The 14,648-nt window shown below is 45.7% G+C and overlaps 2 protein-coding genes across 2 annotated transcripts; one reads left to right on the top strand and one right to left on the bottom strand.

Moving 5' to 3' along the window:
* Positions 1-9,048: 9,048 nt before the first annotated feature.
* Positions 9,049-10,398, bottom strand: nr0b1 (nuclear receptor subfamily 0, group B, member 1). Its single transcript, XM_071330199.1, has 2 exons — positions 9,744-10,398; positions 9,049-9,447 (listed from the first exon to the last, which is right to left on the bottom strand). Exons 1-2 carry the CDS (start codon positions 10,294-10,296, stop codon positions 9,206-9,208), a joined length of 795 nt encoding a protein of 264 aa, XP_071186300.1. The 5' UTR covers positions 10,297-10,398; the 3' UTR covers positions 9,049-9,205.
* A 3,006-nt stretch (positions 10,399-13,404) lies between these two features.
* Positions 13,405-14,386, top strand: LOC139532958 (uncharacterized). Its single transcript, XM_071331103.1, has 2 exons — positions 13,405-13,814; positions 13,921-14,386. The coding sequence occupies exons 1-2, from the start codon at positions 13,405-13,407 to the stop codon at positions 14,384-14,386; spliced, it is 876 nt and encodes a 291-aa protein (XP_071187204.1).
* Positions 14,387-14,648: the final 262 nt, after the last annotated feature.

Below are 14,648 nucleotides of genomic sequence, written 5' to 3'. Positions count from 1 at the left end.
TTTCCCTCCAAATGAAATCATCTTCACTTCATTAAGGTGTGACGGCACAATGAGCTCCCCATTCAAATGCACATGACAGCGAACAAGCTGCTTACATTAGACTACTACTGCTGCTGGGAAGCTCCAGCCGTATAGTGATGCTACTTGTAGGACGTTATTCACTCTGGCAGTTTGGTATTGGTATTTTATTAGGATCCCCATTAGCTGTTGTGAAAGCAACAGAACATTAATAGACAAGAACAGCTCAAGGACAGAACTACATATATTTAAAAACGGCACACATAGCCTACACATCAATACATACACACAAACTATCTAGGTCAAGTAGGGGAGATGCGTTGTGCCGTAGAGTGGTCACTAGCTGGCACAGCCACAAAGTCATAAAATCTGATTTTAAACCAAACCTTAACCACTCTGCTAACCCTAATGCCTAACCCTAATTAAATCACTTTTTTGGGGTGTTTCTATGTCAAACAGTTGTAATATATTTGAGTGGTTCTGTGATGTATATGAAGTGTAATATTGGGATGCAAACTCAAAATGAAATACCTTTCAACTCTATATCTGACATGGTACAGGTGACTTTTGGTAAGCCCATAACCATGTGTGTGAGGTGTATAATTTTGTTTCAAAGTAGATGTGTTACCAAGACAACCAAGAATCACTCTGTGACCCTGATCTAGCCCACTGCAGTATAATACACTATATATACAAAAGTATGTGGACATCCCTTCAAATTAGTGGATTCGGCTATTTCAGCCACACCCGTTGCTGAGAGGTGTATAAAATTGAGCACACACCCATGCAATCTCTATTGACAAACATTGGTAGTAGAATGGCCTTACTAAAGAGCTCAGTGACTTTCAACATGGCACCGTCATAGGATGCCGCCTTTCCAACAAGTCATTTCGTCAAATGTCTGCCCTTCTAGAGCTGCCCCGGTCAACTGTAAGTGTTGTTATTGTGAAGTGGAAACATCTTGGAGCAACAACGGCAAAAATGCCTCTGGTAGCAACGTCAGCATAAGAACTGTTCGCCGAGCAGCCACACACAAGCCTAAGATCACCATGCGCAATGCCAAGCGTCGGCTGGAGTGGTGTAAAGCTCGCCGCCATTGGCCTCTGGAGCAGTGGACAAGTGTTCTCTGGAGTGATGAAACATGCTTCAACATCTGGCAGTCCGACGGACAAATCTGGGTTTGCCAGGAGAATGCTACCTGCCCGAATGCATAGTGCCAACTGTAAAGTTTGTTGGAGGAGGAATAATGGTCTGGTACTGTTTTTCATGGTTCGGGCTAGGCCCCTTAGTTCCAGTGAAGGAAAATCTTAACGCTACAGCGTACAATGACATTCTACACAATTCTATGCTTCCAACTTAATGGCAACAGTTTGGGGAAGGCCCTTTCCTGATTCAACCTGACTATGCCCCTGTGCACAAAGTGAGGTCCATACAGAAATGGTTTGTCGAGATCAGTGTGGAAGAACTTGACTGGCCTGCACAGAGCCCTGAATGAATTGGAACGACGACTGCGAGCCAGGCCTAATCGCCCAACATCAGTGCCCGACTTCACTAATGCTCTTGTGACTGACTGGAAGTCCCCGCAGCAATGTTCCAACATCTAGTGTTAAGCCTTCCCAGAAGAGTTGAGGCTGTTATAGCAGCAAAGGGGGGACCAATTCCATATTAATGCCCATGATTTTGGAATGAGATGTTCGACGAGCAGGCGTCCACATACTTTTGGTCATGTAGTGTACATGTTTCACATTGCAATGCATGTTCATATAGAGTAAATGTATTTCACAATGCAACGCTCACATTACTTTTGATATGATTTTCTTCTCTTTTGTTAGAAAAGTCAGTCAATCTGGAAAATTTCAAGAACTTCAAGTGCAGTCGCAAAAACCATCAAGCGCTATGATGAAACTGACTCTCATGAGGACCGCCACAGGAAAGGAAGACCCAGAGTTACCTCTGCTGCAGAGGATAAGTTCATTAGAGTTACCAGCCTCAGAAAATGTGTCCCAAATAAATGCTTCACAGAGTTCCAGTAACAGACACATCTCAGGAGAAGACACAGCTTTTGGTTTTATTCATTTATTGCCACCGGAGCCCGCTGGTGTAACTGCTTACTGCATGATTGTAGCGGGTTTACTAACACATTATTTCTATTAGCTACGTTGACTATGACGTTACTTTAGCTAATAAGGTGACAACATGTAGGCTGTGTGTAGAGGTTATGATATGGTTTGGCTTGGAAAGGTTTTTTCACCTGGTCACATTCAGCTGATGTGTTGTGCATTGAAGTCCACAAACAAAGGGAAAAGGTGAGAGGAGGAGAGCGCATAGCGGCTAGAAGGAATACAACGTGGCTGGCTGCTATGATCAGGGGTGTATTCATTCCTCTGATTCTGTTGAAAAATGTTTCTTAAACAAAGGCAAACGAAACAGGGATAAAAATACCTGAATTTATCGAATTGAAACTCTCCTTTGCAACTGTTGGACGAATGATTACATCCTAGATTAGCTAGATGCAGGCAAGAGTGTGCAAGGTGGTATTGAATGTGTCACTGTCTGTCATCTCCATTTATTCTCTCGACCTGTGTGCACCTACGTTGTAAACTTTCATTCATAGGCTAGGTTGTAGCAACCTCATGATGGGTACAGGGAAAATGTGAGTATCATGTAGTAGCCTAAACCTATCAATGTTACATTGAACTGGGTGAATGGAACATGAATGACAGTCATGCAATACGCTGTAATAGAAATAAGGCCATGCTCATGAACAAAAGAAATGGTGCTCCCTCATCATAAATGTCACTGACCGCCACTGGTGTGTGTGTTGATTCAAAATGGCAGGTGTACTGTAGCTAGAGAAAAAGAAGAGCCAGATCAGGAACGTAGACATTCTTTGTGAAACACTGTCATCTGTTGGTCATGGCTTGAATTGTAGCCTACATTATGTTTATAGTCAGTTTCACCAGTCAGCCCAAAAACCACAACTCTTCTCTGCATAAACAAACACCTGGATTTGACCAAGACACATGAGCAACGTGACGAATAGATCTGTCACATGTACCCTACTTGTAGATATCTCTGGGCCCCTCTCTAGCCGGCCCCTGAACAACGGTGCATGGCCTACATAAACAAACACCTGGATTTGACCAAGATACATGAGCAACGTGACGAATAGATCTGTCACATGTACCCTACTTGTAGATATCTCCGGGCCCCTCTCTAGCCGGCCCCTGAACAACGGTGCATGGACTATTACAGTGAATGAGGTCACTCTGATCGATAGTTTTTAGGGGCAAACCTAAATCCAGATGGATTACATTATTGTCTGCACTCTGTCTGCACCACTGTAACAGTGGAGGCTGCTGAAGGGAGGACAATAATGGCTGGAATGGAGTCAATGGAATGGAATCAACCACGTGTCTGATATGTCTAATACCATTCCATTGACTCCATTCCAGACGTCAATATGAGCCGTCCTCCCATCAGCCTCCACTGAACTGTCACCAAGGCAACTTTTCTAGTTGTAAACAAATGTATTTTAATAAACCCCAAGCCTTAGTAATTTGAGCACACTGAAAGCTTGAGCATGAGTTGTGAGTGTGGGTTGTGAGTGTGGGTTGTGAGTGTGGGTTGTGAGTGTGGGTTGTGAGTGTAGGTTGTGAGCATGGGTTGTGAGCGTGGGTTGTGAGTGTGGGTTGAGGGCGTGGGTTGTAAGTGTGGGTTGTGAGCGTGGGTTGTGAGTGTGGGTTGTGAGTGTGGGTTGTGAGCGTGGGTTGTGAGTGTGGGTTGTAAGCGTGGGTTGTGAGTGTGGGTTGTGAGCATGGGTTGTGAGTGTGGGTTGCCAAGGCAAAATGGCTGCCGCTGTGAGAGTGAAAAAAAGGTATATCTTTTTTTAAGTAGCTGCTGCCCTCCCTGGCTATGAACTCATTACACCGATGGCCTCCATCGGGCTGAAAGACAGCTCTCCCCAGCTCCCTCCCTTGTCCCCCTCAGATGGTGACATCGCACAGCAGCAGCAGCAGCTTACAGTCAGCCACACACACAGACACACTGCAGCGGCACATGGAGGGCTGTGACAGCTGTGTTTTTACTAGCCTGCAGAGTAATAATTAACTTGTTATCATCTTTGGCAATTAAGAGCTTAATTGGAAAGAAAGCAGAGAGGTTGTGTAGGGAGGGAGGGAGGGGGAGAGAGAGAGAACGAGGCAGTGAGGTACAGTTGGTACAGAAACAACGCTGGGAAATAAACCAAGGGGCGTCTCATGCCACTCATCCTCTGCAGAGATGACTGATGAAGTGGTTTGTTCGAACTTCCCCTCAACGTAACACACACACACACACACACACGCCCCCTCTATTAGCATAAATCCTACACCAGCAATCCTACACACCCTCTCCTCCTCCTCAGCCCAACTTCATTCCCAACGAGAGAAGTCTCAGTACACCTGGGGCCGGAGGACGGGAACGGAAAACAGTTGGGCACCAGCTTGATGACATAAATGAAATGAAGCGTAAAGCAGCGGAATCCTGGCTGAATAGAGGTGCGTGTATTTAACTGTCAGAACAAAGCGCCAGCAGACCTCTGCCAGGGTGAATGACTACATTAGTCACTGTGCCTGTTTATAATTCACACCCTGAGATGATCCTGTTTCATGCAACTTTCAGGGGGAGGGAGGGAGGGAGGGAGGGAGGGAGGGAGGGAGGGAGGGAGGGACTGCCCGGTGCGATGGGGAGCCTCTCCAAAGGGGGAGGAAATATGAAAGAAAGAGCTTAAAACGAATTAGGAAACATTTGAGAGGAATATACATGATCAGGCAACAATGCAATTATTGGATCAACGAACCAGTGGGTTAAGCCTGTAGCACCTCCTTATACACAATGTAAGGAAATGTGCCACTCCTACACAGGTAATACACAAGTCGGGTCTCTATTAAATAACAGCAATGTTGCCACTCCTGCACCAATTGTCTGAGTTATTGGCTATATTATCTCTGTGCTATTCCAAAAGAAGCAATAAACAGCATGGTTTTATATCTATCTTCTCTCAGATAGATCATCCAATGAGGAAATCAATTAGCTTAGCAGATGCTGCGTTTAGGGTTGAAATGTTGCTAATGTATTATTCATGATCCATTCCTACAGACGGAGGTTTACTGGATGAATCTCTCTCATATTCATTAAACAGATTCAAAGCCATTTGAGTTGTTCTTCCCAACAGTAGCATAGTATCGCTGCTCTTGCTCTTTCCCGGTGTAGTTCATAGTTGCCATTTAGCATTAACACAGTGATGCTGTTTCACTGGGCGTCGCACAGAAAAGGACCCACATCCCACCTCTGACACCAACTGACGAGGCACAGCAAGGGGAAAATGTGATCTCTTCTTCTCATTATGTTCTCTATGACAAGACACAGCGATGGGGGAGACAGGGGTATTATACGGTAACTAGGGCAGAGCTGATACCACGGTTTAGGTTGTCACATTAGGAGAAAGTGAAGAGGACATGAGAAGTCTATGGGGGAACTGAACTCTAGGGAGCAGATTAATTAGAGAAGGCATGCAGAGAGAAGCCGTGCGCTGTAGAGACAGAGAAAGAAGGTCTGTGATGCCCTGGAAGAGGCCTGCTGTACTGACAGCCTGGCACCTTGGGATCAATCCATCATGATCTCCTGCCTCATTTGAAATGGGATGGGATCACTTAGGGATGCCATGTGTCAAACACTGACTTAAACTACAGCGCTAGGATGATTGACAGAGTGAGATATGTATCTCTTTGGGGGACTGAGATGTCAAAGTGCCACCATAGGTGGTTCTGAAGCATGTAGAGCTCTGCTGGATGGATTCAGAGCAGGATTCAGAGCTGGGTTCAGAGTTGGGTTCAGAGCTGGATTCAGAGCAGGATTCAGAGCAGGCTTCAGAGCTGGGTTCAGAGTTGGGTTCAGAGTTGAGTTCAGAGCTGGGTTCAGAGCTGGATTCAGAGCTGGATTCAGAGATGGGTTCAGAGTTGGGTTCAGAGCTGGATTCAGAGTTGGGTTCAGAGCTGGATTCAGAGCTGGGTTCAGAGCTGGGTTCAGAGCTGGGTTCAGAGCTGGATTCAGAGCTGGATTCAGAGCTGGATTCAGAGCTGGGTTCAGAGCTGGGTTCAGAGCTGGGTTCAGAGCTGGGTTCAGAGTTGGGTTCAGAGCTGGGTTCAGAGTTGGGTTCAGAGCTGGGTTCAGAGCTGGGTTCAGAGCTGGGTTCAGAGCTGGATTCAGAGCTGGATTCAGAGCTGGGTTCAGAGCTGGGTTCAGAGCTGGGTTCAGAGCTGGGTTCAGAGTTGGGTTCAGAGCAGGATTCAGAGCTGGATTCAGAGCTGGGTTCAGAGCTGGGTTCAGAGCTGGGTTCAGAGCTGGATTCAGAGCTGGATTCAGAGCTGGATTCAGAGCTGGGTTCAGAGTTGGGTTCAGAGTTGGGTTCAGAGTTGGGTTCAGAGTTGGGTTCTGAGTTGGGTTCTGAGTTTGGTTCAGAGTTTGGTTCAGAGCTGGATTCAGAGCTGGATTCAGAGCTGGATTCAGAGCTGGATTCAGAGCTGGGTTCAGAGCAGGGTTCAGAGCAGGATTCAGAGCTGGATTCAGAGCTGGGTTCAGAGCTGGGTTCAGAGCTGGGTTCAGAGCTGGATTCAGAGCTGGATTCAGAGCTGGATTCAGAGCTGGGTTAAGAGCAGGGTTCTGAGTTGGGTTCTGAGTTGGGTTCAGAGCTGGATTCAGAGCTGGATTCAGAGCTGGGTTCAGAGCTGGGTTCAGAGCTGGATTCAGAGCTGGGTTCAGAGCTGGATTCAGAGCTGGGTTCAGAGCTGGGTTAAGAGCTGGGTTAAGAGCAGGGTTCTGAGTTGGGTTCTGAGTTGGGTTCTGAGTTTGGTTCAGAGCTGGATTCAGAGCTGGAGGTCAGATGGGTTGTGTAGAAATAAGGCAACTCCCGGATTCATTTCTCGGGTTCTCAACTTACTGTTGAGAGTTAGAATAGTAGAAAACACAAGGTGCAATTTCACAATTTGGTTGTGCATCAGGAGATTTTCTCTTGTAATGTCAGTCTCTGATATTCAGTCAATTACCCCATGTCAGCTAACATTTTAGTTAGTTTAGCGGCCATGGTCGAATTACCGTCCGAGGGGTCACCATTTCTTTTGTTAGTCAGTCTCACTCAGATATCATAATAAAAACTGCAAACATTTCTCTCCGCCCCATGGCAAAAATAATAGAATTGTGGCAAACCTGCTTTAAAACTGCAACATTTTCTGAACACCCAATGGCGAAATGGATGGTAATGTATGGATGTGGGTATGCAGTTCAAAGATTTTTTGGCTCCCACCCCATCAAAGTTGCCCCGCCCTCGCTTCATGTCCACATCGCAGTTCAACCCTAACCCTCAACCACAACCCTAACCCTCGCTTCATGTTGAAATCCTAGTTTAAACCCTAACCCTCAACCACAACCCTAACCCTAGTATTTCCATGGGAACATCTTTACTCATAGGGGACCTCTCTGTCGTTGTTTGTGGATATGTTCTTAAATATTGCATTTCAACATCCAGACGCTAAGCAATGAAACTTTTCAGGACTTTTTTCAACTGTGTATGTTAAGTATTGTAAGAGTGTATTTATTGTAAGAGTGACGTCTCTACTTCCTCCTCTTCCTTCTCCTCCTCTTCCCACTCTTTCTCATCTTCCTCTTCCCCCTCCTATAATGAACTTAGCCCACATTGATCACATTTATCATCAGGCCTCACCGCCACTGCCTGCTGCCTCCTCCCACGGCCTCCGCCCAGCGTGTCTTCACAGCAACACCTGTCAGGCCTGGCAGCCGTCCCCTCTCCTTACTGCATGACTGGAAGCCCACACGCCTCACCCCGGGTCCATGCCACTCCTGATCCCCACAGCCACCTGCCATGTGCCTCTTCGTTCCATTGATGTGTGTGGCATGTGGTGTGGGTATCCTAACAGCCTGGTCTTATCCTGACACTGGTTGGCACCAGACACGTGTTTTGACCCACCTCACCCTCACTAGATGGTACAGCAGGGACCGACCCAGTCCAATGACCTGCCCTGACATGAGATGCTATGTCATTGGTGTCTGGAGGCGTGTTGAATGAATGCATATTATTAGAAACACTGATAGCACTACTTCTGTTTTTAACATATTCACAGTACCTTATAAAGCAGTTTACAACCTAGACAGTTCAGGACCTATGGGAGAGCTGAAAGCCTTGGGATTGATGTAGTTGTCAATGTCTGCATGAATGGATATGTCTTTCTCTAGACTGCCTCAAATTCTCTCTTAGGTTTGTGGGTGAGCATTGCCCTCTTGAGGTGAAACACAGTAATGCATTATCCCTGTCAGCATTATCCAGGTCATGTATTGTGTAACCATGTGAAATGGCTAGCTAGTTAGCGGGATGCGTGCTAATAGCGTTTCAATCGGTGACGTCACTCGGTCTTAGACCTAGAAGTAGTTGTTCCCCTTACTCCGCAAGGGCAGCGGCTTTTGTGGAGCGATGGGTAACGATGCTTGGTGGGGGCAGTTGTAGATGGGTGCAGGGGGTCCCTGGTTCGGGGCAAGGAGAGGGACGGAAGCTATACCGTTACAATTGCAATCAAATAATATTGAATGTATTATGCAGCTATGTCAGCATTATCCAGGTAATGTATTGCAATCAAATAATATTGAATGTATTATGCAGCTATGTCAGCATTATCCAGGTAATGTATTGCAATCAAATAATATTGAATGTATTATGCAGCTATGTCAGCATTATCCAGGTAATGTATTGCAATCAAATAATATTGAATGTATTATGCAGCTATGTCAGCATTATCCAGGTAATGTATTGCAATCAAATAATATTGAATGTATTATGCAGCTATGTCAGCATTATCCAGGTAATGTATTGCAATGAAATAAGATTGAATATATTATGGGTTTGTTATTAGACATAACTGTAGGTTATCATTTAAAAAAAATATGATATAGGTTGATAAACTGAAATAACCACATGCAAAGTTCAGCAAACACTTTTATTTTACAAAAATAGGATGTGTTATAGCAAAATAAATACATATGGATAGCAACCCTACAGTATACACCTGCCTGTTGTTATTCTGTTCAGCCTCCAGTCCACAGCCCTGTCTATATTCAGTCTTTAAACAGTTTATTCAGTCTATTTTCCGTAAAACATCTCGAGGAGAAGTTCATTCATGCTGACCGTGCCGATGACAGGTTTGAAGAAAAGTCCAGCAACGACGTTTGCATTGATGGACCGTAGCATGGAGAGCGCGATGAATAGTTTAGTGAACCTTGTAGAGTCTCTTCGGTGAGTGGCTTTCACATATTCATTAAGTGCTTGATGCGCTTCGCTCTGCAGTGCCTGAATGTAGCTTTGACACCGGAGCTCTGCAATGTCTAAGGAGGGAATACAATGGAGGTTCAAATCAGAAACTATTAAGGTGAACTCAAACGAGTCAAAAATAGTCTCTTAGTTAATAATAGCCCATTCATAATATAATAATAATAGGCTACTAATAATAATGATAATAATTATCAAAACAATAATAATAATACTGATAATAATAATTATAATGATCATTATTATAATAAAAATAATAACAAAAACAACTATAATAATAATAATAATAATAATAGGCTTGCTAATAATAATGAAACTAGTAAATACACCATAAACAATTTGTTTAACAAACCTGGATTGAAGAGAATGGCTCCCTTTAAATATGCATATTCTTTGGTGCTGATGTCCAGTCCCCAACATTTATTCAAAAACATTTTTATTCCTTGGACATCAGTGAGAGAAACGCCTTGGTCACTGCGCCCGTGCGCGGTCTCCTGTCTTCCTTGTCCGCTGGTTAGTATGTTCTGTAACATACTGAAATCTGGCGTCTCCATGGTCTCGAAGTCGATCAAATCCTGCGCCATGCCCAAAACGAGCAGCTGGGCCCAGCTGTTGCGCACGAGCTGTAACTGGTCCTCCGCTGGAAGTTCCCGAAAACAAAGTACATTTTTAACAAACTTCAGCGTTTTTAAAAGCGCTGCCGACGCTGCTTTACACGTTGTCTGGGGAGAACGGAGAACCACTTTCTTCTTAGATCCACACGAACAAGCCTGCTGTTGAGGGACCGCCAACCTCGCCCGCACCTGTGAATGCTGATTCGGTTGGTTGTCGTTTTTCAAAATGCTGTAAAGGATGCTTCTTTGTCCCCTTTCGCCGAGGCACTGGCAGCTGTCAAAGCAAGCCATCCCGTCCTTCTGTTGATAGCTGGCAAAGACAACCCTGGCGACGTGGAAGGTGAGGTTTTATATTTCCTTCCTCCTCATTGACAACTTGTTTAGACTTTTTAAATATTCGACGACACCGCCCACCCAGTTCTTCACAGGCGCACGACTAGAGGGAGCCAGACAGCCAGTTGCCACCAAAGTCCAAAGTGGTTTCATACAGTACAATAGCCAATTTCTGGATTATGCAAAAGACACCCTGAATTAGATTTTCTAATTAATTAGGTTATATGGTGCATTCGGAAAGTATTCAGACCCCTTGACTTTTCCCAAATTTTGGTATGTTACAGCCTTAAAATTTATTACATTTTCAGGTCTCTCCAGAGATTTTCGATTGGGTTCAAGTCTGGGCTCTGGCTTGGCCACTCAAGGACATTCAGAGATTTGTCCCGAAGCCACTCCTGCATTGTCTTGGCTGTGTGCTTAGGGTTGCTGTCCTGTTGGAAGGTGAACCTTCGTCCCAGTCTGAGGTTCTGAGCGCTCTGGAGCAGGTTTTCATCAAGGATCTTTCAGTACTTGGCTCTGTTCATCTTTCCCTAAATCCTGACTAGTTTCCCAGTCCCTGCCCCTGAAAAACATCCCCACAGCATGATGCTACCACCACCATGCTTCACCGTAGGGATGGTGTCAGGTTTCCTCCAGACGTGACGCTTGGCATTCAGGCCAAAGAGTTTAATCTTGGTTTCATCAGACTCTTGTTTCTCATGTTCTGAGAGTCTTTTAGGTGCCTTTTTGCAAACTACAAGCTGGCTGTCATGTGCCTTTTACTGAGGAGTGGCTTCTGTCTGGCCACTACCATAAAGGCCTGATTGGTGGAGTGCTGCAGAGATGGTTGTCCTTCTGGAAGGTTCTCCCATCTCCACAGAGGAACTCTGGAGCTCTGTCAGAGTGACTATCAGGTTCTTGGTCACCCCTTCTCCCACTATTGCTCAGTTTGACCAGGCGGACAGCTCTAGGAAGAGTCTTGGTGTGTCCAAACTTCTTCCATTTAAGAATGATGGAGGCCACTGTGCTCTTGGGGACCTTCAATGTTGGAGAAATGTTTTGGTACCTTTCCCCAGATCTGTGCCTCGACACAATCCTGTCTCGGAGCTCTACGGACAATTCCTTTAACCTCATGACTTGTTTTTTTGCTCTGACATGCACTGTCAACTGTGGGACCTTATATAGACAGGTGTGTGCCTTTCCAAATCATGTCCAATCAATTGAATTTACCACAGGTGGACTCTAATCAAGTTATAGAAACATCTCAAGGATGATCAATGGAAACAGGATGCACCTGAGCTTAATTTTGAGGCTCATAGCAAAGGGTCTGAATACTTATGTGAATAAGGTATTTCTGGGGGGGATTTTCCAGTTTTTTTATTTGCATTTTTTTTTTCTCTCTCACTGACACTCTCTTCTCTCTCTATCTTTCTCTCTGTCTTTCGCTCCCTCTCTGTGGCCTTGTGTGAATAGTTGTGGCCTTGTGTGGGAAGGTATTCCAAATCGACTGAAAGAGAAGAGACCAATACAAGGAATTGTCCCCTTCTAGAAGACTTGTTGCCACATGTTAAATGAAATTCTGGGCAATGTGACAATATCCAAGCGGTGCTACATTTCTGTTTCTTTGTTAGGTCACTGCATCAGGTCTTACAAGCTTTCAGACCTCAATTAGTGACCTCAGGCTTCGATAATGGAAAACGCACCTGATCCGCACCACCGAGACGCACCTTGACCCTGACTCTGTGGCATCTTCCACGTAATAACTAAACAACAACTGAAGAATACCTGCGCACCAGAACTCAATTCCTTCAAATATCAATTGGATTCCAGAGGCGAAGCTTTATGTGCAGCTGTGTACTTTGATATTTCATAGGCGATGGGTTTGTTGCCACGTCTGCAGGCAAGGTTCCTGTCTAGACACCGTCAATGCCATCCTTATTCTCAATGTAACGCCCTCATTTGGAAGGTAGATCTGAGTTCAAAGAGAATAAAGATATCTTGTTCTCTGCTCTCCTGGGGTATAGGGCGGCCCTCATAGCATGTTCAACATCTAATTTCATTTGTAGCGATAGGGAGAAATAAGCATTGTAAAAGAATTCAAAAGTCATTGGAGTGTCAATTTTTTCATCGTCTGATTCGACATACAGGTGAAAGGTTTTCCTTCGAAGTGGAGTTTTTAGAAATAACCAATGTCAATAATGTGAAATGACAAGTGTGTCATGACATCTGTTTGAGTGTGTGTCACTGGGTAACTCTTTCCCTCCTAAAACTGATGCCAAACTTCAGCAGTGTTGCATGACAACAACCCACCATGACACACTGTCAACATACTTCACCCGCCTCAGTGTCACCGTCAGTGAATGTCTGACTGTCTGGGTCACTCTCTGGGAACAAAAAGTTGTAATCAAAAGCACAAATGAAGAACTATCATGAAAGTCCTGAAGTTCAGGGTCACTCACAGCATTAGGCTTGACAGAACCAGATGTGACAGAACAACACAGACGTCTTGAAGGGAACACTGATGTCATCCTCTCTTAGAGGAGATTATAAAAGATGATTGATTCGCTGGCCTGTTTGGAAAATGATATCAAGGCAGGCTGTTTCTCCTCTGTCTTTTTCCTCAAGGCTATGGTGTAGCAGCCGATGAAAGCCTGTACTTTGGTGGAGTTTACAATATTGTTCACAAAAGAGAAACTCTCACAGTTGATATTCTTGAAAATGAATATTTTTGTTCCAAGGCATAGATCAAGGACAGAGTCGTGTAAACAACCTTCACGAAACTCTTCCTCTCCTCCACACCCCACCCCAACCCATGTATTTTATCCTGCCCAGTGACCTCCTCACACCACCCATGTCTTTTATCCTGCCCAGTGACCTCCTCACACCACCCATGTATTTTATTCTGCCCAGTGACCTCCTCACCCCAACCCATGTATTTTATCCTGCCCAGTGACCTCCTCACACCACCCATGTCTTTTATTCTGCCCAGTGACCTCCTCACACCACCCATGTATTTTATCCTGCCCAGTGACCTCCTCACACCACCCATGTATTTTATCCTGCCCAGTGACCTCCTCACCCCAACCCATGTATTTTATCCTGCCCAGTGACCTCCTCACACCACCCATGTCTTTTATTCTGCCCAGTGACCTCCTCACACCACCCATGTCTTTTATCCTGCCCAGTGACCTCCTCACCCCGCCACCCCCCATGTCTTTTATCCTGCCCAGTGACCTCCTCACCCCGCCACCACCCATGTCTTTTATCCTGCCCAGTGACCTCTTCACACCACCCATATATTTTATCCTGCCCAGTGACCTCCTCACACCACCCATGTCTTTTATCCTGCCCAGTGACCTCCTCACACCACCTATGTATTTTATTCTTCCCAGTGACCTCCTCACACCATCCATGTATTTTACCCTGCCCAGTGACCTCCTCACAACACCCATGTCTTTTATCCTGCCCAGTGACATCCTCACCCCACCCCCACCCATGTCTTTTATCCTGCCCAGTGATCTCCTCACACCACACCACCCATGTATTTTATCCTGCCCAGTGACCTCCTCACCCCACCCCACCCATGTCTTTTATCCTGCCCAGTGAACTCCCCACCCCACCACCATCCATTTATTTTATCCTGCCCAGTGACCTCCTCACCCCGCCACCCCCCATGTCTTTTATCCTGCCCAGTGACCTCCTCACCCCGCCACCACCCATGTCTTTTATCCTGCCCAGTGACCTCTTCACACCACCCATATCTTTTATCCTGCCCAGTGACCTCCTCACACCACCCATGTCTTTTATCCTGCCCAGTGACCTCCTCACACCACCTATGTCTTTTATTCTTCCCAGTGACCTCCTCACACCATCCATGTATTTTACCCTGCCCAGTGACCTCCTCACAACACCCATGTCTTTTATCCTGCCCAGTGACATCCTCACCCCACCCCCACCCATGTCTTTTATCCTGCCCAGTGATCTCCTCACACCACACCACCCATGTATTTTATCCTGCCCAGTGACCTCCTCACCCCACCCCACCCATGTCTTTTATCCTGCCCAGTGAACTCCCCACCCCACCACCATCCATTTATTTTATCCTGCCCAGTGACCTCCTTACACCACACCACCCATGTCTTTTATCCTGCCCAGTGACCTCCCCACCCCACCACCACCCATGTCTTTTACCCTGCCCAGTGACCTCCTTACACCACCCATGTTTTTTATCCTGCCCAATGACATCCTCACACCACCCATGTCTTTTATCATGCCCAGTGAACTCCTCACACTACCCATGTCTTTTATCCTGCCCAGTGACCTCCTCACCC

The sequence above is a fragment of the Salvelinus alpinus genome, chromosome 10, assembly GCF_045679555.1.
Source record: "Salvelinus alpinus chromosome 10, SLU_Salpinus.1, whole genome shotgun sequence".
Classification (NCBI taxonomy): Eukaryota; Metazoa; Chordata; class Actinopteri; order Salmoniformes; family Salmonidae; genus Salvelinus; species Salvelinus alpinus.
The sequence above is the reverse complement of the archived record's forward strand: the minus strand, read 5'-3'. Positions and strand labels throughout refer to the sequence as shown.

What these genes read in the sequence shown, in the direction of transcription:
- nr0b1 (XM_071330199.1), bottom strand. Translation starts at nt 10,296, where the DNA reads ATGGCTTGCTTTGACAGCTGCCAGTGCCTCGGCGAAAGGGGACAAAGA. An exon ending in AGCCATTCTCTTCAATCCAG is followed by an intron (nt 9,448 to 9,743) that starts GTTTGTTAAACA and finishes TTCCCTCCTTAG; the next exon opens with ACATTGCAGAGCTCCGGTGT.
- LOC139532958 (XM_071331103.1), top strand. Translation starts at nt 13,405, where the DNA reads ATGTATTTTATCCTGCCCAGTGACCTCCTCACACCACCCATGTCTTTT. An exon ending in CTCACCCCACCCCCACCCAT is followed by an intron (nt 13,815 to 13,920) that starts GTCTTTTATCCT and finishes TATCCTGCCCAG; the next exon opens with TGAACTCCCCACCCCACCAC.